The sequence below is a fragment of the Mesocricetus auratus genome, unplaced genomic scaffold (genome assembly GCF_017639785.1).
Source record: "Mesocricetus auratus isolate SY011 unplaced genomic scaffold, BCM_Maur_2.0 Super-Scaffold_100009, whole genome shotgun sequence".
Classification (NCBI taxonomy): Eukaryota; Metazoa; Chordata; class Mammalia; order Rodentia; family Cricetidae; genus Mesocricetus; species Mesocricetus auratus.
In genome coordinates this window covers 6,964,338-6,991,739 of record NW_024429193.1, presented here as the reverse complement: position 1 = coordinate 6,991,739, position 27,402 = coordinate 6,964,338, and the positions used below count along the sequence as shown (strand labels likewise).

The window sequence follows — 27,402 nt, the reverse complement described above, 5'->3', positions numbered from 1 at the left end:
TAATTTTAAATGCAAATATATTTAAAAAATTAAAACACCTAAGAAACACAATCTATATACATGAAAAAGTAAAATATCTATATGCATTACAATTAGTAGCAACATGACCCATGAGCAGCAGTAGTCTATTCTGTCCATATTTGGTTTAACATCATAGTGGTAGCTCAGTGTTCTTATGGAAATTATGTAAGGTACATACAGCATATTGTGAGGACTGTAAATGGGAAATGAATGCCAAGTAACAGCATTTTCTCTAAAAACAAATTATCTTAAAATAATGAACAAGATGAGCTTATTGTATTCAGTTCAAGTTATATAGTCAAACTTGCATAAAGTACAGGTGGCCATTTAAAATGGCCTGTTGCTAAAATGTTAGTAACTTGGGCTATTGGGATTTTCACAGGAGATAAGCTGTCACTCATCATCTTTTTACGAAGAAGGTTGCTTTAAGAGTATCACAACCATGCTTTTGAGAAACGTGACAGCGTATTTAAGTCACAATGGCGAAGCATTTCATCAGTGTGGTACCAGCCCCAAAGAGCATTTCTGAAGGTGCCCTAGATCACATTTCCATGCGATTCTGACTTTTATTCTCCTCCGTGTATTACATGTACAGGTAAGAATTTTAATTTCTACTGAGAGAGTCTATCACATTGATCAGTTATAGACACACACAATAAAGTACTTGGATAACCTAGCACTTCACTAGAAGTACATCTACTGACCACAAAACCAACTGTCACTAAGAAATGAAATACTAAAAGTTTCTGATTTGGGAGAAATAAAATACAATAGAGCGTGTGGTTTTTCTTTCTTCATCTCTACTGTAAAAATCCACTTTTCCTATTTGACCCATCTCTACCCATGCAATTTAATGAACCCTCAGAAGCGTTTACACATCTTTATACAGGATTCACATCTGTCCACTGCCGTCCCTCTTATATTTTCAGGGTCTTATCAAAATATGGGCAGCAAGGTTCTTGTCATTCTATGAGGCAGGGAGATGCTTCCTAAGGATCTCTTTGGACGATAACGATATGGAATCAGGGAAGGACACGTCAAACTCTATAAGCAGGTCACCGCGTTGCTCAGGGTTCTTTGGAAACGGCAGCCCATATCCAATAATTCTCCTCCTCATCCCAGGTTTCACAATGTCACTGATTGACATAGGTATGTTTCTCCCATCCATCGTTGGCACATTAACTGAGCAGCCACACAATGCCTACAGTGGAATAAATAAAATGCAGTTAAAAAAAAAAACCCAAACTGGACACCATAAGATCCTACTGGGTGGTGAAGGATAACACTCTGCAGGTTGACATTTTAACTTCCAAAAGGGTTACAATAGTTATAAAATCTTTTCCTGTTCTAGAAAATCCATTCAAGAGAAGCATTATCAGGTGTTGCCAGAGACAGAGAGAGGAAGGAGAAGAGAGAAAAGAGAAGCCAAGGGTGTCTTTCACAGTGCCTCGGGAAGTGAGCTGTTTGAAGCTGTCAATATTCAAGGGGCAGGGATGGGAACGAGAGCAAAGGAAGAACTTAGAACTGAACAACGCAGGAGCAGCACCTACTGCTCTAGAAGCAGCTGTCTTGCAGTGTCTACTAAAGCCGTTTAGTCCCTGTTGAATTACTGCGGGGCACTGAGATACACAAGGGACTCACAAGCATGCCCATGAGTCAGTGACAGAGTAGAGCAGGGGCAGAAAGGTAAAGGCCTCTCATGACCCAAAGGCACACAGATCGCCCCTTATTGACTGGGACTACCGAGCGCCTAAACCAAACGCGGTCTGCTCATGGCAGGCACTAGGACAAAATGAAGGCTGAGTGACCAGAGTACAGCTCTGACACACAGAGAAACTGTACAAAGTAACGACATCAAATTCAGGGAAAGGAAAATATGTTTGGGGGTGGAAGCCAGATTTCTACCTTTTAAGCTAGTTTGAAATATATGATAGGAACAGATTGAGCTATTTAAGATTTAAACAGGGACATGACCCTATGTCATGGGACACAACTGAATTTGAGAAGTACTGCAAATCTCAAGGGCTGTAATAAGGTGGTATACACTTGTTATATTTTAATACTTGTTAGATAAATCTTCTCCAAACTAATCATTCAGAACTGGATAAACAAGTGGTTCTCAACCTGTGGGTCGTGACCTCTTATTTGGGGGGGTCAGAAGGCCTTTCCACTGATATTTACATTATGACTCATAACAGTATCAAATTACAGTTATAAAGTAGCAACAAAATTAATTTTATGGTTGGGAGTCACCACAACATGAGGAGCTGTATGAAAGGGCTGCAGCAGCCTATTTGGATTAAAGAGGTGGATTTCTAATGCAGATCTCACAGACCACAACTAAAGCCAGAGGAGAGCTAGCCCAACACTGGGTCATGAAGTAGCTATCAAGTTTGCACTTAAAACTGATGTTTAAATTACTAACATGGGTGACTAAATTTAGCAGCTATGATGTCATCCATAAGATGCAACAGTAGCTTCTAGAGAATTGTTACAAGGAATCAAACAGACAGGGTGCTGGGAAGGAGCCTGTTCCTGCTCAGAGAGCTCCCCACCAGAAGTCAGCAGGGTACCATGGTCTCTTTGGTCTTAGAGCGGTAGTCTTAGTAACTTACCTCCCGCAAACTGATCCTAGCGGTATACACTATATTTGATCCGTCTCTTTTAAATTTGGGATGCTCTTTGTCTTTAATAATGAAAACAATGTCTGCTGGGATACTGTTTGGCGTTTCGTCGCCTTCCCTTGGGAAAGTGATTTTGGTGCCTTCTTTCCAGCCTTTTTTAATCTCGATGGTGAGAATTTTGTCCTCAGATCTATAACTCCTTCCATCAGGGTTTAATCTTTTTCGAGAAATCTTCATCCGTTTGGTGCAGCCACTAAATATTTCTTCAAGTGACACCCTAAGTTCATGAATAACGGGAGGGTCTTGCTTGAGACGGGAGGGTCCCACAGAATTCCTGTCCCTTGGATATCCGTTCATGCTGAATCCAAAGGCACTAAAGGGATCACCATCTACTTCCATTTCTTCAGAATCTCGACCTCCACCCATCCGTCTTCCAAAGAAAATTTCAAAGGGGTTGGAACCTCCAAAAAAGGCTGCAAACGTGGCATGAGGATCTCCGTGAAAGGTGTACCTGAAGGTACCTCCTTGTCCATCAGTCCCTCCTGCTCCTCCTTTCAACCCTGGGGAGAGATAAGCATGATTGGGAAAAGGGTTGTAACTCCAGACAGGTGACCATTTGCTAGTTGTATTGCTAATCACCTTTGGCATATCACCCTATGGTCGGAAACAGTGTTATAATTAAGCAGAACAGTCACACAGCTTCTGGAGCCACCCTAAGTAGAGGGCTAGCTTTCAAATCGGCCCTCCAAATTTTTAGCTTTAATAATTTCTGTGAATCTTTGTTTCATAATAAACATGAAAAAATAAAAGGAAACTGAGGATCCCTTACATCAGAAGTTACTGTCCCAGAATGCTGAAATATTATAGTTTTAAAGATGAATAAATTTAATAATCAACAAAGAATCTAAACCCTTAAGTGCCATTATAACTAATTAATGTAATCAATAAGTAAAAGTGTATTCATACTAAGTAACTTTATTCCATTTCTTTTGCTGTTTTTTAAAGATTTTTATTATTTTAATTGTGTGTAGACATGTGCGTGCGTGTGTAGGTGTGTGCACATGAGTGTAGGTGCCCATGAAGGCCACAGGCATCAAATCCCCTGCAACTAGAGTTACAGACAAAGGTTGTGAGCCTCCTGCCACGGGTGCTGGGAAATGAGCTCAGCCATCACTCCAGCCCCCAGCCAGGCCCTTTTATTACTTTTAGTAAATAGAGCTATTTCTTAGCAGCAAGGGGACATTTTCTCATAAAGAGAACAGCATGGGAAACGTCTGTGTGGACACTACGTTATTATCATCTTAGATAGCAAAACTTCCAGGTCTACCTACTGCATCCTGATTTAAAGCATATAAAACCAGGACTGAAATCAAGAGCCTTGAGTCTTTTTAGCATGTAACCTGGGCTTGTTATTTCTGACAGCAGTAACATGTGGCTGACAAACAGTATATATATATATATATATATATATATATATATATATATATATTTGGCATAGCATTTCCTATCATATCCCAAAGGAAGATTCAACTAAGGCCCACAAAACAATATAGTGATGCTTCAGGAGGTCAATCTTGGCAAAGATTTCTGGAGGGGCCTTAGAGGAATTCCTGACCAAAAAGGAAGGAGGGAAATGAAGATTACAGAACTATAAAGAACTAGTTTAAACTGGGAGATTCTTACACCCAAACTGAGTAATTTGAAGGCAGGGAAAATACGTCACTAAGTTTTGCATTGCTCATGAATATGGGGTTGAAAATTAATGAAAATCAACTAGTCCTTAAAGTCCTAAGTGGAAACTAAAGAAGGTGTTCTGAGGATCAGTCTAAAGAAGACAAAACAAAAGCAAAAGAGCACATGCAGGAGGAAGTTTAATCACGGCAAACTCCAAAGAGACTTAATTTTCGTATCTTATGGTATAGTCTGCTTCCATTATTAAAGGACACACACTCGTGCGCATGTGTGTTGAGGGTAGAGAGGGAATATGAATGGTGAATCCACACAGTAATTGGAGTTTTGCTTGTAGAAGTGGAGTGACAAGTCTGGAGAGGGTTAGCATGGTTAACATACGGCTCATTCAGTCTTCCTTTTATAAATTTTGTTAGTACAATTATAATGCTAAATGTGAAAAAGTGAATGACAGACTTTAACATATGATAGAATAAGTATAGAGCTCAAAGTCACAACAAGATAACTAAATGAGGACTTAGGTTACTTCAATAACTATCCCTTTTCCTGCAGATTTCATAAAGTATCATAATTCACCAGTTGGGTAAATGAGCCTACCCTTAGCTTTCTAAAGGGCACATAACAGAAAAGAAAGAATAACATTTTCAGTATTACGTCATAGGTTTGGCTTTTCCCTAAAACCTCTTTCTTCCCTTGCTCCCAAAAATGGTAATTCAGTCAGTACTATAGTCTGTGAGAAAATTTATACACAGCCTGAAATGACTTACTCATCAGAGCCGACAAAAATTCAGCCTTGAGATTTTCCTAGACATAGAAGGGTCAACTATGTAGGTCAGATAAAGAATGAAGCTACTTTAATAATGAGGAAACCTTACCAAAGCGCCACTGGGCTGACATGAACTTCTTGCTGTCCTCTGCACTGCTGACCACTTGACTGACTGTAGCGAGCACATCACTGACCAGATATCTACCCTTAACTGTGCACACCACAACTCCCAATAAAACAGTCCACATCCACTCGAGTCTCTCCACTCTGAGGTGTTTCCTAGACACAGTCTGCTCAGGGAATGGACTCTAATCCCACTTCAGCCTGGGCGTTAAATCCACTAGCCAACTTAATATGCAAAACAAGTACATTTTGGGGACACTCCTCACAGCAACGGCTTCTATTAGTTATCTGACAAACAATTATGAGAGGAAGAAACACTAAGAAGACCTGGATCTGCAAAGGAAAAATGATGGGGTTTACTAAATCTTACTTTAAGGAGACGGAATGTGTGAAATGCTTTGATTTGTAGCAAGACTTCTGAGTTACACAACAAGAGCCTCTCAACAGTTCAACCCACAAGAACCGAGAAAACTATGTATCTCCAGAATATAGAAAACAAAGAGGTGCTGCCAGTAACTGCGTTAAAGAACAGTAAACTAGACAAAGGTTGGTATACAAAATACTTAAGTTTAAAGACAAAACTACTTCCAGCATCTGAAGAAAATTAGTAAGCAGTAATCAACAGGCCAAGTAAAGAAGGAAGAAGAAATGTGAGGAAACACAGAACCCTCTAAGGTGTGTTTTGTTTCCTTTACATTTTTATACTGCATGTACACATGTTCAGCCGGTCTGTGTGTGGGCGCCTGCATGCCATGGTGTGTGTGTAGAGGTCAGAGGACAACCTTCAGGAGTCTGTTCCCTCTTTCCACCACGTGGGTCCCAGGGAATGGGCTCAGCTCAACCTTTACCCACACAGCCATCTCTCTCACTCAGAGAAAGAGAGCTTCACGGCTTAATACAAACTTGTGTTCACCTCCACTTAGCCAAGCCCAAAACCTCAGGGCGGGAATATGTCAGAATCCAATCTTAAATTTCTGTAGTTCCATGGTTATTTTCAAATGCTTTGGTTGTGGAGAGAACTGATCTGCTGTTATTTAATATGTAGATTACACTACACAACTAACCTGTATGCAGTTCAACTGTAAGGAACTTACAAAGTTTAATAAGTGTCACCACAATCCATTTGTGGGACAGGCCACGATTCTCAAGGGTTTTCTGCTTCTTACAGCTTCTGCCTATCTCTCCTTCCAGCCCCAGGCAAGCCAGCTTGGCTATCTATAAAGCTGTCTTTTCCAGACATCTCACATTAACTGAATTATATAATACGTGTAGTCTCACATCAGGGTTCTTCCACCCAGGGTAGTTTTCAAGGTTCATCCAGCTGTGACATTTCATTAATGGGTACTTTCACCTGCCAAAATGTAGCCCACTGCGATATATACTTTTGTTTATCCACTTGCTGAACTATGTGACTTCTGGACTGTTTTGATACAGGGCCCTTGCTGGGGCTGCCATGAACAATCAGGCACATGTCTTGGTATGAGAAAATGTTTTGTTTTGTTTTGATAGATCCCCAGGAATAGAACTACTAGGTAACACAGTAACTTTAAGACATAGTTATTTTATTCCCTTTTTAAAAAAGCATTCTAAATTTTAAATGTTAAAAGAATTTCACAGCATGAACAAACAAGATTAATGGTCTGTAAATTCCTAAATACAGACATTTAGCATTATCTCATACACTTCTCAGTGCACAGTTTCTTACTTCTAATCTCCTAGCTCCAAGAGTAGTAACAGTTTTAGAATTCAGTATGTTCTTACTACTGGAGAGGCCTATAGACCCAGGACTATAAAGCAGAGATGATGAGAAAAAGAGAAGGAGAAAAGAGCCTTCCCCACACTCTCACACAGTGTACCGACAGGAGATTTTTGTAGGGAAGGTGCTAAAGATTGAGAGCCGGGGCTCCCACACACTTCTCAAGTGCTATGACACTGAGCTACACTCCCGCCCCATAGGCTTTAGAACAACTGTGTGCTATTCTACCAAAGGTAAACAAATGAACCACTCTTCTGTGAAGGAAGAATTCCAGAGGCTCAGTTTTCCTTCTCCTGTATTTTCAAATAGCTTATAACTGCGTAGTACCTTGAATAATGTACTGCGATGCGGTAAGAAACAACCCTGCCCCGTGCTCCTTTTAGTGCATACAACACTTATGTGGGCTAAGAACAACAAAAGACTCGGGGCATACAGACAGTCATGACTTAGTTTTTGAACATTTTAAGTCTCTGGTAAAGTAATGTGGGGAGGGGATTACTCCAGAAAAGCGCTGCCGAAAGGAGACCTAAAGAGTCATCTGGTGACTTGACAAGCTAATGTCAGGCTGTTTAACAAGCCTGAGTCCTGTGGCTCAGTCAGACAGAGGTGCACTTGGGCAGTCCAGAAGACGTAAGCAACAGAAGCGGCTTCGTGGGAATCACAGAGCCTCTTCTCCAGGTTCTCTTGGGAGTGCTGGTGATGTCTGATGACCCTGCTAGCTCCTGTGACAGTCCTATCATGGCATGGGGTGACCATGGGGAACAGAGAGGCTCCACTGCCCACCACTTGTGTTTTTTTTTTCAATTAATCACTTTGTAAGAACCTAGCACTAACTATATCTGCACTGCTACCAAAGGTAGCAGCATAAACCTTAACTCTTGGTTCTCTGACCAAAAAAAGCAAGAAGAGAAAACCTCCACACAACTGCACCGAACTGCCAATTTAGTTTGCTTAACGTGGTCACTCTGTGGCTCTGTGTGAAGGATTTATTTCTAATTAGGGAAATATGATGTTAAATGCTATAAACAGAGGGAAAACAAAACTGTTTCCATAGCCACAGTGACTTGGAAGGCATCTGAGGAAAAGTAATGAGTGTGTTAGTCCCAATTTTAAATTTAAAACCCCAAACTCACACGAGTTAGAGCAGCTGTTGCTGCTGACTAACAATGTAAGGTCCTACTTTATGGAGATGTTAGGCAAACCTGCTTTAGGTCCACGGTGAGGAGAGGAGACTCTCAGCGGAGCAGTCTCCCATTTCCTGTGCTCACTAAGTTCTAGTCTCGGAAGGAAGGGGTAAAGTATGACAGAGGGGAAAGGGAGGCTGCCACACGCTTCTCTTCTCATAGATAGCAAAATTTCTGAAAGGACAGTTTACTAAAGGAAAATCAGTCATTGTTCTAACTAGGTGGCCATTTTAGGTCAAAAAAACAAAAAACAAAAACTCTGAGACCTTGTTGCCTGGCACTCAATTACTGTTTACAATTAAGCTAAAAAAACTTGTTCTGGTATTTTATGACATCAGGAAAATTCTTTCTTCTCTAGGCAGATTGCCAAAAACAACTAGACGCTAAACGCCTGTGCCTTCTGTGTCTAAGACACACGACTCCGTCTTGTTCAGTCTCAACTAGCACTGCTCTAAAAAGGCCAAAAAAAACTTCTTGTTTTTCTGAATAAAATATAAATGACCCAGAATTTGAACTGCCAATCTTAAGATTTTAAATGACTGAAGACTCTATTAATTTTGGGAGAAAAATAATCCATTAAAAAAAACACAGATTGCATAAGACTTTTAAACAATTCATTCATCAGCACATGAATTTAATTAAGATTTCTTTCAAAATATAAGATGCTAAAACTGTAAGTCTAACAGTAGAATATGTATAGTACAATATTATTTAAAACGAAAAAACAAAAGAAAAACATGAACACTTCATTCATAGCTCACTCAAATAATCAGGAATTAACCCTTGTTTTCAATTGCTTATTTCCCTTTTTATTTCAGGTATGCCTGACGACCAATTTAATGATAACCAGGCTGCTGAGAGAGAAAAAGGTAAGATTCAGGGCCAAAGGAACGGAAATGGGCAACTTACCTTCTTCCCCAAACTGATCATATATCTCTCTCTTTTTAGGGTCACTCAATACTTCATAGGCTTCCGCGACCTCTTTAAACTTCTCCTCTGCTTGCGGGGATTTGTTCTTGTCCGGATGGAACCTGAGGGCTTGTTTTCGGTAAGCCTTTTTAATATCTTCATCGGTAGCTCCTTTCTCAATTCCCAAAATGCAGTAATAGTCTTTCCCCATTTCGAATGCCTTGCAATGAACTTAGCTTTCCCTTTGTAAAAGAAAACAGCGTCTCCAGTCTTAGCAATACAACGATTCTGAGAAAACAAGGCAAGCTGGGTATCTTAAAAGTTAAAGCAATCAGCGATTCGGCTCAGCTGTCTGGAGGCAGCAGGCAGCGTCTCTATTGAATCCGGTCCCCAGCAGCTCGCTTACAGATAAATATACCCCACACGAGAGACCGCCTCCTTCTAGACCCTCCCGTTCTCACTACGTGTCTCTGCACTTTCTAGAACAGCAAATGCTACAGGACGTCACTTTCCCAGCGGCCTCTAGGCAAAGTGCGGGGCTGTGTCCCTCCTCCTCCACGATTAACTATTCCCTTTCCTCTGGCTCTACCGTTTTATTTCCTGTGGATTTAGCAAACCAGTATTTCGGCACGGAATGCCTTAACTACAGATGTATTTACTCCATTAGAGGTAAAAGGGCAGCAGAAATAATTATAGCCCCTAGGTATCCCATCTTAAAGTAATTATACAGATGGAAAAGCCCTGCACTTACTGTAGGTATTCCAATTCCAGTTTCAAGTTACCTAGCTGTACAACAGCACAACTAAACACGAGGTGTTTACATTTAAAGTCTTCAAATAGTTTGGGTCATTTTCCAAATTCCAGGGGTCTAGCAGTCTGAAAGGTGAAGGAGTCCCTACATGAAATTTCACATGGTAAAAAGGCTATCATAAAATTGAAAAGCAGCATTTTAACATAAACGACTGGAGAGTGATTTTAACTAGTTTTTGGTCGCATTTACTAATCATTATTTGTAAAAGCTCACTGTCTGTGTTCTTTACCACCAGTGAAACAGATGGCATTCCAAGGGTCACTGTTTTCCTAAAGCAGGAGGGTTAGGGGAGGCAACCATTTCAACATGCTCAGGTTCACAGTAATCCCACCCTGGATCAACGTAAAACCTGGGTATGCTACTTACTTACAAGAGGCAGCAAGGTGACAACTACTTTAAAAACACATTTCCCCTCCCTTTAACTATGTACTTAGGGACAAAGATTTTTGAAAACAAGGGGGGAAATCCCACCTTTTTTTAGTATTCTCTGTTACTATCAGTGTATTTTTAAAAATTCTTTCAAAAAACATTTGTTGCTATTTTCTGTAATTTTTTAAAATTTTATTTATTTTCCCATTCATTCATTCATTTATTATGCATACAGTGTTCTGGCATGCATGCCGGAAGAGGATATGAGGTCTCATCATAGATGTCTGTGAGCCACCGTGTGGGTACTGGAAATTGAACTCAGGACCTCTGGAAGAGCAGCCAGTGCTCTTCACCTCTGAGCCATCTCTCCAGCCCCTATTTGCTGTAATTTTTTAATCAACACAGTTTAAATCACATTTACATTTATATGTCATATGGTGCTGCCTCCTACAACGTATTTTGAATATGAGAATACTTTGTATGCATGTAACTCATCATTTATCTCTTAAATGGGTTTTCAATCCTTTCCCAAAATGTGCCATTCCTAGGCGAGTGCTGAAACTCAAGGTCCTGCATCTAGTTACTCGGCAGGCTGAGCTATACTGCAGCCACACCACTTATCATTTATGGACTACTAGTGTCCAAAGAACTGCACTCAGTTCACACTGCATTTAGAACCCCTCAGTGTCTGGAAATTTAGGGGAAAACACTGAAAACCTGAAGGAATGGAACCGCCCTTCTGCTTGCCAACACTGATGACTCCGCACTTCTGGAGGCTTCCCTCTGCTGCAGCCACAGAAACTTCCTAGGTCTCCAAGTCCCTCCCACAGCACCTTGCTGCTGGGAACCTCTCACACCTGGCAGCCTACACCCAGTTTAGTGAAAACATCACTTTTCAAATCCAGAGCATATGGAAGAAGTTAATATTAAAAGTCCCACGAGACTGCTGTTTTGAAAATGTGTATCTGCCTGCTGATTCGGGTGTGTGAGTGGAGCTGTGGAGAGAATGTCAAAAGAAGAGGAACTACAACTGATAACTGGCATTAGCCAGGCTATATTAAAGGCTAGCACATTTCCATCCAAGTGGTAAAGTCGGCTTGCATTTAAGATCCTTATTTTGCTATTAACTGGTAAAACGACATGAAGCTTCACTGCTCTCCGTTTTATTAAAAGCAGCGAGGTTGGCTGTCTCACAACAGGAATTTCAGTACTCAGAATAGCATGGATTTATTTTTCAAGTCTATCAAAAAGCTTAGATGTGATTATTTTGTCAAAGTTAACAGCAACCAAGTTTGGTGCACAACAAACAGTGTGTGGAAGGGAGGCCACTCCACTGTCTTTTACTTGGGCTCCCTTGCTTGGGATAGTATGCTTTCATAGTACAGATAAAGTCTTTGCACACAGAAGGTAGCATTAAACCCCCAAACCTACAAGTATAAGGCATCATTCCACTGACTCTACCTGCTTCTAATTGAGTACTCCTGTAAAACAAAAGCAAATCTCAGCTGTGGTGATGGTTCATGCCAAAATCCCAGCACTCAAGAGACTGAGGTAGCTGAAGGCCAGCCAAAGGTACACAAAGGTAGCTTTAAAGAACACCAACAAAAAAGAATGGGGTAGGTCTCCATGAGTGGTAAAAGGTGAAGGGAGGGAGGGGGGAGGGAGGGGGGAGGGAGGACAAGGTGGCACTAAGGACTATCCACAGTAGTTTAAAGTTGTCTGAAGCCGGGTGGTGGTGGCGCAAGCCTTTAATCCCAGCACTCGGGAGGCAGAGGCAGGCGGATCTCTGTGAGTTTGAGGCCAGGCTGGACCAACAGCCTCCAAAACAATACAGAGAAACCCTGTCTCGAAAAACCAAAAATAAATAAATAAATAAATAAATAAATAAATAAATAATAATAATAAAGTTGTCTGAAGCACAGATTCTGGGGTCAGGATGGCCTGAATTTGAATTCTGGTAACTCCACATACCAGCTGTGTAGCCTGGGATCTAAACTCTGTGTCTCAGTTTCCTTATCTGTCATATCAACTTTGTAGAGCTACCATGCAAATTAAATACGATGTGCAGTGTATTTAAATACCTTTGACACTGTGAAGATTAAAGGTGTTAGCTACTTTAATGATTTCATTACATGAAACACAACAACTTTCTTTCAGTAAAAGCCACACCATGTGTAACACTCTTAGAAAATTACATGCACATAAATGCAAACATGGTTATGTTTGGCTCTTTCCAAATATTCCTGTAAGTATGTGCTACTTTCACACCTTGAATCTGTTAAAAGTAAAAACCATACTGGTGGTGGCACGTGCCATTGACCCTAACACTCCAGGGAATGTGGCAGGCAGATTTTAAAGTTTAAGGCCAGCTTGATCTACACAGCCAATTTCTAAGTTAGCCAAGGCTACAATAGTGGGACCCTGCCTAAAAAGTCAAAATCACTAAACACTTCACACAGCTAATATTGGTCATACTCTTAGATTATTTATTGGTTATAAGATGGGGTCTCATTGTGTCACCAGTCTGGTCTCATGGTCCTGGAGTCATGATGTGACACACACCTGTAATCCCAGCACTGGGAGGGGAAGGCAGGACAATCAGGACTTCAAGATCAGTCTTGGTCACATAACAAGTTTGAAACCAGCTTAGGCTACATGAAACCCTGCCTCAAAATAAAAACAAAAGCCCCCAAATCAAATTCCTTTCTTCTCAACCTCCTGAGTAGCTGGGGTCATGGACAAAAACAAGCCTGTCCTCTGCAAATATTCTTACACTGCGTGTGACTGATTTCAGAGCCAGAGCCTCAATGTCTGTCTGTACTCCACACAGCTCAGTCATGCTGGATCCCTTCAAAGTTGTCCATTCTGCTTAGAAGACAAGCATACAGACGATACAAATAAATAAAAGCCGGGCGTGGTGGCACATACCTTTAATTCCAGCCCTCGAGAGGCAGAGGCAGGCAGATCTATAGAGTGAGTTCCAGGACATCCAAGATTACACAGAGCCGGGCAGTGGTGGTGCATGCCTTTAATCCCAGCACTCGGGAGGCAGAGGCAGGCGGATCTCTGTGAGTTCGAGGCCGGGCTGGACCGATAGCCTCCAAAACAATACAGAGAAACCCTGTCTCGTAAAAACCAAAAAAAAAAAAAAAAAAAAAAAAAAAAGATTACACGGAGAAACCCTGTCTCAGAACAGAAAAAAGAAAAATACAAATGTCCAAGAGCAAATATTTGTATTCTTGGTTTCTTTCTTTCCTTCTTTCTTTAATGTGGGGCATCAGCATCATTTTTTTAAAGATTTTATTTATTTATTATACAACACCCTGCCTCCATGTATGCCTGTAGCCCAGAAGAGGGCACCAGATCTCATTACAGATAGTTGTGAGCCACCATGGGAATTGAACTCAGGACCTCCAGAAGAGCAGTGTTGTTAACCACTGAGCCATCTCTCCAGCCCTGTATTCTTGGTTTTCTAATGTCAGCTCTGCCACTTAAACAGGTGAAATTGGGGACTGGAGAGATGGCTCAGAGGTTAAGAGCACTGGCTGTTCTTCCAGAGGACCCAGGTTCAATCCCTAGCACCCACATGGCATCTCACAACTGTCTGTAACTCCCAGATCCAGGGCTTCTGAAACCCCTACAAAGACAGATATGCAGGCAAAACACCAATGATCATAACACAATTAAATAACTAATACATTAAAAACAACAGGTAAAATGGCTCTGTGGTCTAACTTAAAAGAGTAACATTTTAAGCTGGGTGTGGAGATGCACACGTTTAATCCCAAGAGAATCTCGGAGTTGGAGGCCAGCCTGGTGAAGTTCCAGGATATCCAAAGAAAACCCCAAAAATGAAAATAATGAAATTTATGACATGTACATAAAAACTTATCACTATTTTAAGCTGTACAGACTACTTTGCGACAGTGGAGGTCTGCTGATAAAGGCTGCCTTTACTCTAGATTGTAGTTTGCAGAAACAATCTACCTGAACCAGTAACTGACAGACCCTCAAAGGAGTCGGGACACCACATGATGCAAGCCAAGGTTCCTTTTCAGACTTTTATATCTGAATTCCATTCTTTTCTTACACAGAGGAACTCTTCCAAGCCTTTCTGATAACAGCAATTACATAACGGCAGTTTAGAAAATACTGGCGTATGCTCTCTGGTATCTTTGTTATTTGTGTGCCCATGTCTGGTATTTAAGCGAGAGAAGTTTTCATAAAGCCTTTTGATAACTGTGGTGTAATGAGTGATGATATTCTATAGAGAGTTTTTGTTTGGTTTTTGGACAGTTTCCCTCTGTAGTGCAACTGGGCTCTGAACTCATGATCTGGCTGCCTTTGCCTGCTGAAGGCTGGAATTGCAGACAGGAGCCATGGCGCCCAGCAGCTATGACAGCAACACTCAAATAGACATTGTTCCCATGTCAGCATAAAAAACAACACTGGGCTGTGTCCTCTGCTGTCTCACCTATTTTGGGGAGTATCTAAATTCTTCTATAAAATCAAACTACTAGCCATCTAATAATGACTACCTTACTTACACGTTTTATACTTTCCTTAAAAGCCTGTAAGCCCTAAGAGAACTGTCAAGTTTGGAACTCAGACTCCAAATTTTCAGTCTTATGGAAAGACTTCAGACTTTCATAACAGCTAAAATACCAATAACTTCAGCTCTGGCTGTCCTAGAACTCGCTCCGTAGACCAGGCTGGCCCTAAACTCACAGAGATCCATCTGCCTCTGCCTCTGCCTCCCGAGTGCTGGGATTTAAGGCAAGCACCACCACACTTGGCTAGAAAACAATTTAAAGAGATTCAGTGTGTCAGTGTGTGTGTGTGTGTCTGTGCGTGTGTGAGTGGTGTGTGAGTGTCTGTGTGTGTGTGAGTGTGTGTGTGTATTTTGCAGGGGATGAACCCAGGACCCTGTGCAGGTTAGGCAAGTGCTCTACTATTAAGGGTCCGTCTCCAGACCTACCTCATTTAGGTTCTAAGGTAGAAGACAGAAACTTAAAGCAAGTAACATTAAGACATTACCCTATTTACTTAAGATTAAACTATTTCTCAGAGCCGGACGGTGGTGGTGGCACACGCCTTTAATCCTAGCACTCTGGAGGCAGAGGCAGTCGGATCTCTGTGAGCTGAGGACCAGCCTGGTCTACAAGAGCTAATTCCAGCACAGCCTCCAAGCTACGGAGAAACCCTGCCTTGAAAAACAAAAACAAAACAAAAAACTCTTTCTGGGTAGAGGGTAGAGGCCAACTTTGGCTACATAGTAAAACCACCCATCTAGAACAAAGTAATTAAGCTACTCTAGAAATCTCACCTTCTCCCTATCTGCAAATGCCCTTCTGGAATTTACTGAAGTAGTATGGACTCATTGTTAGCATCATCTAAATGAATATTTGTTTATAGAATTTAGAAGGTATCCCATGATTTTTTTAAAAAGGTGGTGGCTCTTAAGTTCAATTCCCAGCACTTAGAGGAAGTGGGGGAGGATAATTGGCCCAGACATGGTGGAGCACACCTTTAATCCCAGCACTAGGAAGGCAGAGGAAGATCTCTGTGAGTTTGATGCAGCCTGGTCTACAAAGCGAGTTCCAGGACAGCCAGAGCTATTAGAAAAGAAAAACCTTGTCTTGAAAAACAACAACAACAAAAAGAACAATTGTCACCAAAGTCTATAATTCCCATAAGGTAGGAGCTGCTTAGCAAACACTTCGAACGCTCATATGAGGTTCACACTGTTCCAGAGTCACAGAGCATACACCACCATCGCTGTCATTCAGGGCGTATCCCCTGGGGAAGACAGACAGTGCAGAATAAAGAAACAGACCAGTGTCGGAGGAAACTGCCACTAAGATGCGATGGAGAGGGTCATACTCCGTCCAATAAAGGCTCTCCTGTTAGTTCCCAGCTAGCACAGACGGTACTACGACAGCTGGTATTTTTAACTAACGGAGTAAGCCTGGGTATGACACTTTTTTAGGGTCCAGGCTAATTATGACACTTTCAGGGAGACACACATCGTGATGAGCAGTGCTTACAGACCTCTTTCATTCTTCTGTTCATGTGTCATGCTGCAGGGATGCTTCAGGCAACAGACTGAATCACACAGGTGACAGCTATTACATAAGGTTCTATTGCTAGTAATAGGACAGCCATCTTAATTTGTGTTAACATACTGACATTCGCATTGACAAAATCACCCATGTCAAGAAGATATGTGTAATTCTGCTAAGAGGAACATTTGGTTCTCACTGTTTTCCATCCTTTATTCCCTGCACAGATATAAACATACTTTCAAGTCTATAGCTGACAACTAAGTTCAGTAAAGTGCAGTACAAAACAATTAAACGACCCAATCATTCACCAAATAAGCACTGCTCAGTTGGGGCTGGAGAGCCAGCTCAGTGGTTAAGAGCATTTGTCCTTCAGAGGACACGAGTTCCGTTTCCAGAACCACGCAGTGGCTCACAATCACCCACATCTCCAGTCCCACGGGGTCCCATGCCTTCCTCTGACTTGAATGGCACCAGACACGCATGTGGTGCCTATACATACATGCAAGCAAATTACTCACGCACATACATTTTAAAAAAACTACTAACTTATTATATGGGCTATGAGACAGCTGCAATGTGAAAGAAAGAGCATACACCTTGAAATGAGGGTCTAGAGAGACGGCTCCATGGTTAAGAGCACTGGCAGCTCTTGCAGAGGACCCGGGTTCCATTCCCAGCACCCACACAACAGCTCACAACCACTTGTAACTCCAGGTCCAGGGGATCCACACAGGTTCTTCTGACCTCTGTGTGTACTGTACATGCATACATTCATGCAAAGCACTCATATGCATGGAAATAAAATTAAGCTGGGCGTGGTGGCACATACCTTTAACCCTAGCACTTGGGAGGTAGAAGTGGGCAGTTCTCTGTGAGTTCAAGGCCAGCCTTGTCTACAAATCAAGTTCCAGTACAGTCAGGGCTGTTGCACAGAGAAACCCTGTCTTGAAAAACAACAAAAATAAAAATAAAACTTAAGTAAAATAAAACAAACTTTTCATAAAGAACTTGGAGAGGAGTTGGTTCTATATACTCAGCTTTGCCACTCAGTTTCCAATGAGTTCTAGAAAAGTCATGCACTGGTCTGTCTTGAGTCTCTCATTCACACAATGGCTAACATTTTCTGCCTCAGTAAAGTGACATAAAAACTGGAAATTAGGGGCTGCAGAGATGACTCCATGGTTAAGAGCACAAACTACTCTCTGCAGAAGGCTTGGTGTCATAATTCCCAGCGCCAATGTGGGTGGCTTGTAACTGACCACCACACCAGGGATCTGAAGTCCCTGAGATCTGCGGGCAGGTGCACTCACTTGTCACGAACTCCACACAGATTCACAACACATCTTTAAAAGCATGAGAAAGCACATGGACACGGAGCCCTGTGTTAACAGATGCTGCTACCCTCCCTTTGAGCTGGCTGGTTGGTATGGGAACAGCTTCAGAGTAAATGTGACGGCCAGTGAGAGGTGCGGTTCCGTGTAGTTTGTCTTAGCATGGCAAGGCCCTGGGCTCAATTTTCTGGAAGGAAAGAGGAGTAGGAAAAGAATGGAGTAATGACTTAAAATTCTGATAAATTCTGGAAGAGAGAGAGGGAAGGAGAGGGCTTAACATTCGATCAGGAGCAGAAAGTCCAGACGAAAGATTACAACGTTACTCTACAGAGAAAGAGGCTGGCCAGGAAAAAGTGCAGGCGTGAAGAATGGCCAAACTGTTCTATGTTTCAAGTTACCTTGACGACTGCACATTCCATGCTCTTCAAAAGGCACTACTCTATGGGCTGGAGAGATGGCTCTGTGGTGAAGAAAACTTCCGTCTTCTACAAGACCTGAGTTCCATTTCCACAACCTGCATCAGTCAGCTCCCACCACCTGTAACTAACTGCACGTCAGGCTATCTGACACCTCTTCTGGCTCTTCAGGAACCTTCACACACACACACACACACACACACACACACACACACACGACCTACCACACATTCTCTCCTCCCCCCCCTCTCACACACACACGCACACACACACACTTAAATAAAACATAAATCTTACTTTAAGAATGCTACGTTAAGGACAGATAAATGGCTTTGTGGGTACAAGTATTTGCTGCAGAGCCTGGAAACACGCTTCAATCCCCAGGACCCATACTATGGAGAACCAACTCCTGAAAACTGTCCTCTGACTCCCACAAACACGTGGTGGCCCACAGGCACACAAACACAAACGTATTTTTAAGTGTTAGTTCAAGTAGCTTGCAAAGCATAGGAAAAAAACTCCAGCTCCCATCCCCAGTGCTGAAAAAAGAAAAAGGAAAGGAAGGAAAAAAGCTAATTCTGTTCAATTGTTTATCATTCAAATATTAAATGACAATATATTTTGGAGCCTGTGAAATTATTTTTTGGGTTTCTTAGCAAAGTAAAGTGACTCTTAGAAAAGTTTTATTAATATGTTTTAACGGTCCAAAATAGCATTTTTAAACAAACTCCTAAAAAGTCAATAGGAGATAGAATCTTTTTTAATAATTTATTCTTGTTTTATGTACACCAGTGTTTTGCCTGCATGTATGTCTGAGTGAGGGTATCAGATCTTGGAGTTACAGATGTGAGCTTCCATGTGTGTGCTGGGAACTGAACCTGGGTCCTCTGGAAAAGCAGCCAATGTTCTTAAGCACTGAGCCATCTCTCCAGCCCCAAGAGATAGAATCTTATCAGGAATGGTTCTCCAGGGACTACTGTCTCTTTCATCTAAAATTTCCAGTAGCTTATCACTACATAATTTCCAAATTTTTCAGTTTTTGGCACTGTTCCTACTCAATCTTCCCAATGCAGTTGGTTACTAATGTTGCGGTGACTCCCAACCATGACATTATTTTCATTGCTATTTTGATCCTGTTAAGAATCATCAGGTAGCCAGGTGGTCGTGCGCACCTTTAACCCCAGCACTCGGGAGGCAGAGACAGGTGGATCTCTGTGAGTTCGAGACCAGCCTGCTCTACAGAGTGACTTCCACGACAGGCTCCAAAACAATACAGAGAAACCCTGTGTCGAAAAAAAAATAAATGAAATATAAATTGTGTAAATGTTTTTACAATAGTCTTTACTGGGTCAACACAATGGCTCAGTAGATAAAGGTGCTTGCTACCAAGCCTGACGGCCCAAGTTCAATCCCCAGAACTCACACGATGGGAGAAGAAACAGTACTCCCACAAAACTCCTCTCTGACCTCCAACATTCATACCACACACACACACACACACACACACACACACACACACACACACGCACGCACGCACACACGCATGCACGCACGCACGTGCACACACACACACACGTGAGTGTAATAAAACATACACATACAGCCTTGTGGTTTTATCTGGGTTAAGTCCACATATCAAGACAACACTTCCGAGACCCACTGGGTTAGATCACTGTGTGTGTCGACAGTACAGAAGGCAGTCATTGCAAATATATAAGGTACTATCACTGCTCTCACCAGACAGCGGCAGATCTGAGCAGTAAACGCCAGCACTAGATGGATGATGATGCCGAACATGCTTCCTGATGGGCCACTAATGGGAACATGTTTACTGATGGGCCACTAATGGGAACATGCTTCCTGATGGGCCACTAATGGGAACATGTTTACTGATGGGCCACTAATGGGAACATGCTTCCTGATGGGCCACTAATGGGAACATGCTTCCTGATGGGCCACTAATGGGAACATGCTTCCTGATGGGCCACTAATGGGAACATGCTTCCTGATGGGCCACTAATGGGAACATGCTTCCTGATGGGCCACTAATGGGAACATGCTTCCTGATGGGCCACTAATGGGAACATGTTTACTGATGGGCCACTAATGGGAACATGCTTCCTGATGGGCCACTAATGGGAACATGTTTCCTGATGGGCCACTAATGGGAACATGCTTACTGATGGGCCACTAATGGGAACATGTTTCCTGATGGGCCACTAATGGGAACATGCTTCCTGATGGGCCACTAATGGGAACATGCTTCCTGATGGGCCACTAATGGGAACATGCTTACTGATGGGCCACTAATGGGAACATGCTTCCTGATGGGCCACTAATGGGAACATGCTTCCTGATGGGCCACTAATGGGAACATGTTTCCTGATGGGCCACTAATGGGAACATGTTTCCTGATGGGCCACTAATGGGAACATGTTTCCTGATGGGCCACTAATGGGAACATGCTTCCTGATGGGCCACTAATGGGAACATGTTTCCTGATGGGCCACTAATGGGAACATGTTTCCTGATGGGCCACTAATGGGAACATGTTTCCTGATGGGCCACTAATGGGAACATGCTTACTGACTCCCACTATACACAAGTTATTTCTCATGAAGAGACAGGGTCGCAAAAACAAACAAACAACCCTCAATTTTGCAAAATTCTTTTAAAATATACTTTATATCACAAGCTTAAAGCCTGGGCATGCCTGCCAGAGGGGGATATATTATCTATATAGGAATATTTGGGGTGTAAGTGGAGCTGTTCTCAAAAGGTAGTGTATGTGTTATAAAAGGCTGAGAAGGAATGCTTCATAGTCAAACTTTTTTGGTCTAACTCATCAATCCTGAACATAAAGGACTAGCCATTTCTTCCAAATCAAATTGACTTTCTGTAACACTGCAGCAGATGCTGAGTTAGCAAATTCCAAGTCACTATCCCTAAGGGAAAGATAGGTTCCTGCTAGCCTCTGGTCATACTTTTCATCGACCACCCTCCGCACATAGCCTCTTTTGTATGTATTCCTACTTACAGACCTCTGTTTTACACTGGTGATTTACTGACACTCACTTATGGCCAAGAGCAGTACAATCATGCCAGAATGAACTTGCCTAACACATTTTCTCCATAGGTGTACCGGAACCTCTTATCCTTACAGATGAAACAAGAACGCAAAAGACCTTGGATTGGACAGTTGGCTCACGTGCTGTGCAAGCATGAGGACCTGAGCTCAGACCCCCAGCCGGCACTCACACCAAGGCTGCAAGGCTGTGTGCATCTTTAATCCCTGTGCTATGGGAGCAGAGACAGAAGACCCCACGTGCTCACTGGCCAGCTAGCCCAGCTTCAACAGCAAGCTCCAGGCTCAGTAAGGAGCCCCAGCTGAAAACAGAAAAAGGAACACAAGGTAGAGAATAGAGAGGGAAGGACCCCACTTTAACCTCTGGTACACGCACGAGCACACACAAGCCTGTTCGACTTCAGCTGGTTCATAAGGCTCACATTGCTACTCTGTATACTCACATCTTCAAATAACCCCAAATCACCTTGAGTATTGATCCGGGAATTAAAAATAAATTTTGTGAAGAAGGCAGATTCATAAAAACAGAATTGGCAAGAAATGAGGCTTAAACGCACAATCATGTGTCAGTACCGATGACCTGTGGCCAGCTTTTAAAAAAAAATTCCAAGCAACAGCAATATTGGAAACACCTGTACCAAATAGGATGCCTTTGACATATTTGTTATATACAAGTAAGTGTCATCCTTCACTCCAGAAACCCTGCACATAGCTTAATTGAGTCCAGCCTCTGAGGGTTGTGCTGCTGTGGACCCCAAATGAGGCTCCTAACTTGCACTTGTCACCAGAAATCAGCTCTCAGTTATTACTATACAAATGTATGCCTTTTCCACTGGGCTGTGATCTCCCAGAGGGATTTCCCTCTCTCGTTCTCCCTTCCTCCAGCCCCTCCCTGCTTTCTCTACCAGAACAAGACCTTTGCATAACACACTGATGAACTCTTACTGAATGAATGAACAGAAATAGTTACCTATAGGACCTAAAGTACCATGTGTATGAAGAACCAAATGGGAACTCTTGAATAGATTCTGCACGGTTTTCCAACCAGATAAATGTGCAGGGTTAGGAAGGGTATGGGATGCTGGTTTCTGGGCTCAACAAAGGCGAGAAGGGAAAGCCAAGTTCATTACATATAGGCTATGGTTCGTTTCTAACCCGCACCTGACTAAAACAAACAGTGCCCTAAGAAGGTCCTATTCTAGAGAACAGGATCATAAACAAACAACTAGAGATTTAGCATGTGAAGAGTTTGGGGCCAGCATGGCCAGGTGCGCTTAGTGCTCTCTGACCTGACAGCAAGTCCCCACTTGTGACTTGGCCAGGACAGAGCCTAAGAACTGAGATGACAACAATGAGCAGTCATGAAGTTGTTTTAAATGCTGTAACTTACACCAGCAAGTAAGTGCTTGCTAGATGAATGAGCTATCTGATCACTAGGCCTTTCCCATCCTAATCTTTCAATCCACTGCCTGCTGAACTACAGACTCTTACTACTTAGACTGGTGGAAGTAACGTACAGAAGGAGAGGGAGACTCGACCGAGTGACTCATGATGTCACTGACTATGGACTAAGAGTGTCTTCATGAAGGTGGCATTTTATTGTTTAGTCTGCATGCCCAGACTGCAGCGCAAGACCCAGCTCTTACACGGGGTTGAATAAATTAAAAGAATTACTGAACACCTACTAGATGTTAATCCTGCAATCTCAAATTCAAGCTCCCATATTAAAAAGAAAAATAAATAAATAAAACAAAGACTACCGTTGCATTCTGAAGGGAAGTATTTATACCCTTAGTTGCTACAACTAGACAAAATGGTGTAAGAAATGACTGATAAATCACAGGAAAACAGTTAATTTCAGATGCTTTGTGTGAAAAGCTTAATTCCATTTTCCTCTCAAGTACATGTCTCTTTAAAACACTTTCAAAATGAAATGGGATCATCTATTAACATAAAACAACATAAAAGCATAAGGGAATCAGAAGGCAAACTCCAGAATGATCACAGCTAGAAACAAAAATGAAAATGTCATCAGAGAAACAGAATTCTACTAAAAACAAAACTATTATCCCAAGTGAGCCTTAACTCTCACACCCACCCATCTCTACTCAAGAGTTTCTCTGGTTGAGATCTTCAGTTTCCTCTTAACCTATTTCCAAGAGGGGATGTTATAAAAATAGAGGTCCTGACTACAAAAGCAAGGCGGTTTCAGTTCTATACATTCATATGAGTCCAGTTACCTAAATAGTAAGGCATGAACCTTTGGGACGGTAGGCCTTTTTTAAAAATCAAAGCTTTATAAGCATTTCAAAATTTTCTCTGTTCTTTCTAAGAACATTATGGCATTTTTAAAAGAAGATATATTCTTAAGTTCAGATAAAAAAATCTTAATTTATATGCTGCCTCCTTAAGCAGTACAGCCAGAACTCATCTTTAAGAACCAAATGTTCAAATATTAGATGTCGACTATGTATAACAAGCAATATAATCAAGATACACATATGAAAATGTCAAAAAGATATATATTTTATTAGCATTTTGAACATACTCAATGTATTAGGAATGTGACTTTATAATTGTACTATGATTACATTAAAATATTTCTGCAAAAGAAAAAAACTAATAATGTGCCTTAAATTACAAAGCTGGTAAGAGTTCTGATAGACTATAAACTTTGGCACCTTATCAGGATATAGCTCAGTGATTAAGAGTGTCTGCTTGCAGAGGAGACCCTGCTTTTGATCTATGTGGTAACAAGAAAAGCTCTTTGGCACTTTGAAGTTTCAATTTATTTAGGCAGATAGTGGTTCATGAGTTAGGCAGCTTCCCCCCAAAAGCAGATCACAACTAAAGGGGCAGGGAACTGAAGCATCCCGAGTTCAGAGTTCAGGCTAGCCTGGTCTACATACTGAGTTCCAGACTAGCCAGAGCTAGCTAACACAGTGAGACCATGTCTCAAACGGGAAACAATCAACTTCTCTGTATATGAAAGGGCTTATTGAATCTAGATGCATTATGGTGGGGCCAAGACCAGATTGTTTTCCACTACATTGAGTGACCTCCAGTCCCAGACACGGGTTAGAGTGCTGCTCTCCACCCTGTCCCAAAGTTGCATTTACTTTTCCTCACTTGAGCTTGTGCATACATGCACACGTGTATAAACGCACACGTGCAGAGTCAGAAAAGGGTGTCTGGCACTGTGCTCCACCACTCTGCCTCGCCCTCCTGAGACAAGCATCCAGGGCTAGGCTTGGGCAGCCAGCAAGCCCTTGTGAGCCTGTCTCTCTCTGCCACCCCCACAGACGGTATTAGGGGCCTGTGAAGTGACCATGCCCAACTTCCTATGTGGTTCTGGGGATCTGAATTCCTCTTCAGACTAATGTGGCAAGAGCTCTTCCCTGATGAGCCAATCTACACGAATCCCGAATTTCACGACTGTTTGAACACAGCTACTGAAAGTGTACTCTAATCCTGGAATCCCTTCCTGATCTTGAGAATACCAGACGAGTTAGCATATTTTGTAGTACCAACTTCCATTGATTGTACTGCGTGGTTCCTGAGGAGTTCGGAAGCGCCTCTTGTGAGGGTGGTAAAGCAGGCTGCGACCGCTATGTAGATGAGAGATCTGAGACACAGATAGCCCAGGACTAAACAAATGTAACTGTGCTTTTTTAACCTTTATTTATCCAACAAATAACTAGACCGGCAGCATAGCACTAGGAACTGACAGTGTTGGGGACAAAGTTGTTGCTCTCGTTTACATTCTAAGGCTAGGGAAACAAGACCATGAAGAACACAGATCCCTGCTGTGAAGTGTGGTAATAAGTCAGTCGGTGGCTGAAGAAGGGCGTGGCAAGAGCCATCACAGTGATCCCAGGCAGCCAAATCATGGGTGTCAAGAGCTACAGACCCTCCAGCAGAGGCAAAAAGAAAGACGGAGGCCAGATCTTGGATAGTGAATGGACCAGTAGCTGGGGGAGGAGCTGCAGACACGAGCTGCATGGGGTTAAGAGTGTCACTGGGACACACGGGTGAGATCTGTTTTCAGGAAACGCGAAACGATGGGTGGGTTTAATACAGTCCGGAGCCAGAGGCTCCTGAGCTACAAGAAGGCAGGCAGAGTGTAGTTCTTGCATGATATTCCTCCACACTGGGTACATTACTTTAGAACCCTAACGTATTGTATACATCTGTCCAAACTTTCCTAATTGCTTAAAGATTATTTCATTTTACATGTCCAAGTGTTTTGTCTGTATGTGTTTGCACCATGTGTGCGCCTGGTGCTCGCTGAGGTTAGAAGAGGGTGTTGGTTCCCCGGGGCTGAAGTTACTGACTTTGTGAGTCAACATATGGTCCTCTGGAAGAGCATCCAGTGACCCTAACTGTGGCGCCATCTTTCCAGCCCCACAAATTCCTTACTTTAAAAAAAAAAGTGAATCACAAAAATAAACAGGAAGGGGCAAAACTAAAGTGTCGCCCGTTTGGTGTAGAATACAGTGATGGTACCTGGGCCCAGGGCCGCAAGCAGCAGCGGTAAAAGTAATGGGCCTTAGGACTAACTGTACTGGCAATGTGCTCAGTAGAGGCGGCACGGGCCAAGGAAGCCAGCGGTTCTCAGTGGGTAGTGATTGTGCCTTTCGGGGCGTCATGCTCAATGTCTGAAGATGTTTCCAGTTACCACAGTCTGTGGTGCACGGGAGGGATGTGGCTCACATTAAGGGCGAGCACAGGCCAACGATGCTGCTAAACGTCAGCAGCAAAGTATACATACAGTATGCAACCATGCATGCAGCTCAAGATCGCAACAACACCGCGGCTAAGACATCTCAGTCTACACGGATTCCGGCGTATTCCGTTCTAGAACACCCACATTTCCAGTGTATATGATGCTCTTAAAAATTCGAAATGGAGGTCTTTCAATACTTAGGGAAAGAAACCTAAACGATAGCACATATGAACTAAAGCTGGAGTCAGAACTATTTTGATCAGAACATCTGACTGGCGTAAGCCTAATTCACGAAATAAAAGATAACTGCTGATGGATAAATGCCATCTGCTGGGGCCAACTTCCTTAAAAACGCGGCTGAAATCCTCCTATTCAGCAATGGCTTCGAGGTTTTACACCCCGGCATGATTAAATCTGTCGCCCCATACCTTCACTGTTTTCCCAAATCTACCTGAGATTAACTACGGACACGCGTACGGGCTGAGCTTTTATAAAATGGCTGGGACGGAGCTGGCTAAAAGAAACCCCGGTCTGGGTGCCTCTGCCAGCGTGTGACTTGCTAACCGCTCTGTAATGGGTCTTGAACAAGCGGGCCTTTAGCTTCTGGTCATCAGGAAGGCGGCAGCGGATGCTTCTCTCATTCTACAGAAGCTTCACAGCCTGGGGAAGGGGTGTCATACACAATGTCACCCTTGGCTGAGTTGGGGAGCGGGGTGTCATACACAATGTCACCCTTGGCTGAACTGGGGGGTATCATACACAATGTCACCCTTGGCTGAACTGGGGGGTATCATACACAATGTCACCCTTGGCTGAACTGGGGGTTATCATACACAATGTCACCCTTGGCTGAACTGGGGGGTATCATACACAATGTCACCCTTGGCTGAACTGGAGGGTATCATACACAATGTCACCCTTGGCAGAATTGGGGAGGGGGTGCCAAACTCAATGTCATCCTTGGCCGAGCTGGGGACAGTGGGGGGAACCCTGTGGCACACGTCACCACACACGGGACCCCCCGGTGACCCCCAGCCATGGCTTGCATCAAGGAGGCTCGTCTGAGGCACGCTCACCCAGGGTGACCCCATGAAGCGAGCACGAAGAGACTGCCTGCCCACCCCCACCGCACCCCTCCAAAACCGTGTAGCCCAGAAACCCGCGTTTCCCCGCGCACCCGACCCTGCCGACCACGGGGGGTGGGGATACGGCGGCGGCGGCGGCGGGTGTGCGAGCCCGGGCCTCCCGACACTCACGTTTCCAAAGCACAGCGGGCGGTCATGTTTTCACCATCCGCTCGCCCACTCTATCTGACACACAGGCCACCGCGGGCGGACACCAGCGACAGCGGAAGGGCCCCGCGGCCCGAGCTCATGCCCACGAGCGAGCGCCCCCGACAGCGGCAGCGCAGCACCCCGGAGGATGCTGGGCTCCCGCGGGGCGGCAGACGCTTCGGCGGACACCCGCGCTCTGCGCTCCTCGGCGCCCGCTCGCCCCGCGCCCGCCCAGCGCTCGCCCGCGGGACAC

At 43.2% G+C, this 27,402-nt stretch overlaps 1 protein-coding gene across 3 annotated transcripts; it reads right to left on the bottom strand.

Moving 5' to 3' along the window:
- Dnajb4 (DnaJ heat shock protein family (Hsp40) member B4) lies at window positions 1-27,402 on the bottom strand. Of its 3 annotated transcripts, XM_013123203.3 has the most exons (4): window positions 27,132-27,402; window positions 9,073-9,314; window positions 2,637-3,205; window positions 1-1,222 (listed from the first exon to the last, which is right to left on the bottom strand). In XM_013123203.3, exons 2-4 carry the CDS (start codon window positions 9,281-9,283, stop codon window positions 989-991), a joined length of 1,014 nt encoding a protein of 337 aa, XP_012978657.1. In that variant the 5' UTR covers window positions 9,284-9,314; window positions 27,132-27,402; the 3' UTR covers window positions 1-988. The 3 variants fall into 3 exon arrangements, with proteins under 3 accessions (XP_012978657.1, XP_040607536.1, XP_040607535.1); XM_040751602.1 differs by lacking the exon at window positions 9,073-9,314 and having other exon boundaries at window positions 27,132-27,398; XM_040751601.1 differs by lacking the exon at window positions 27,132-27,402 and having other exon boundaries at window positions 9,073-11,890.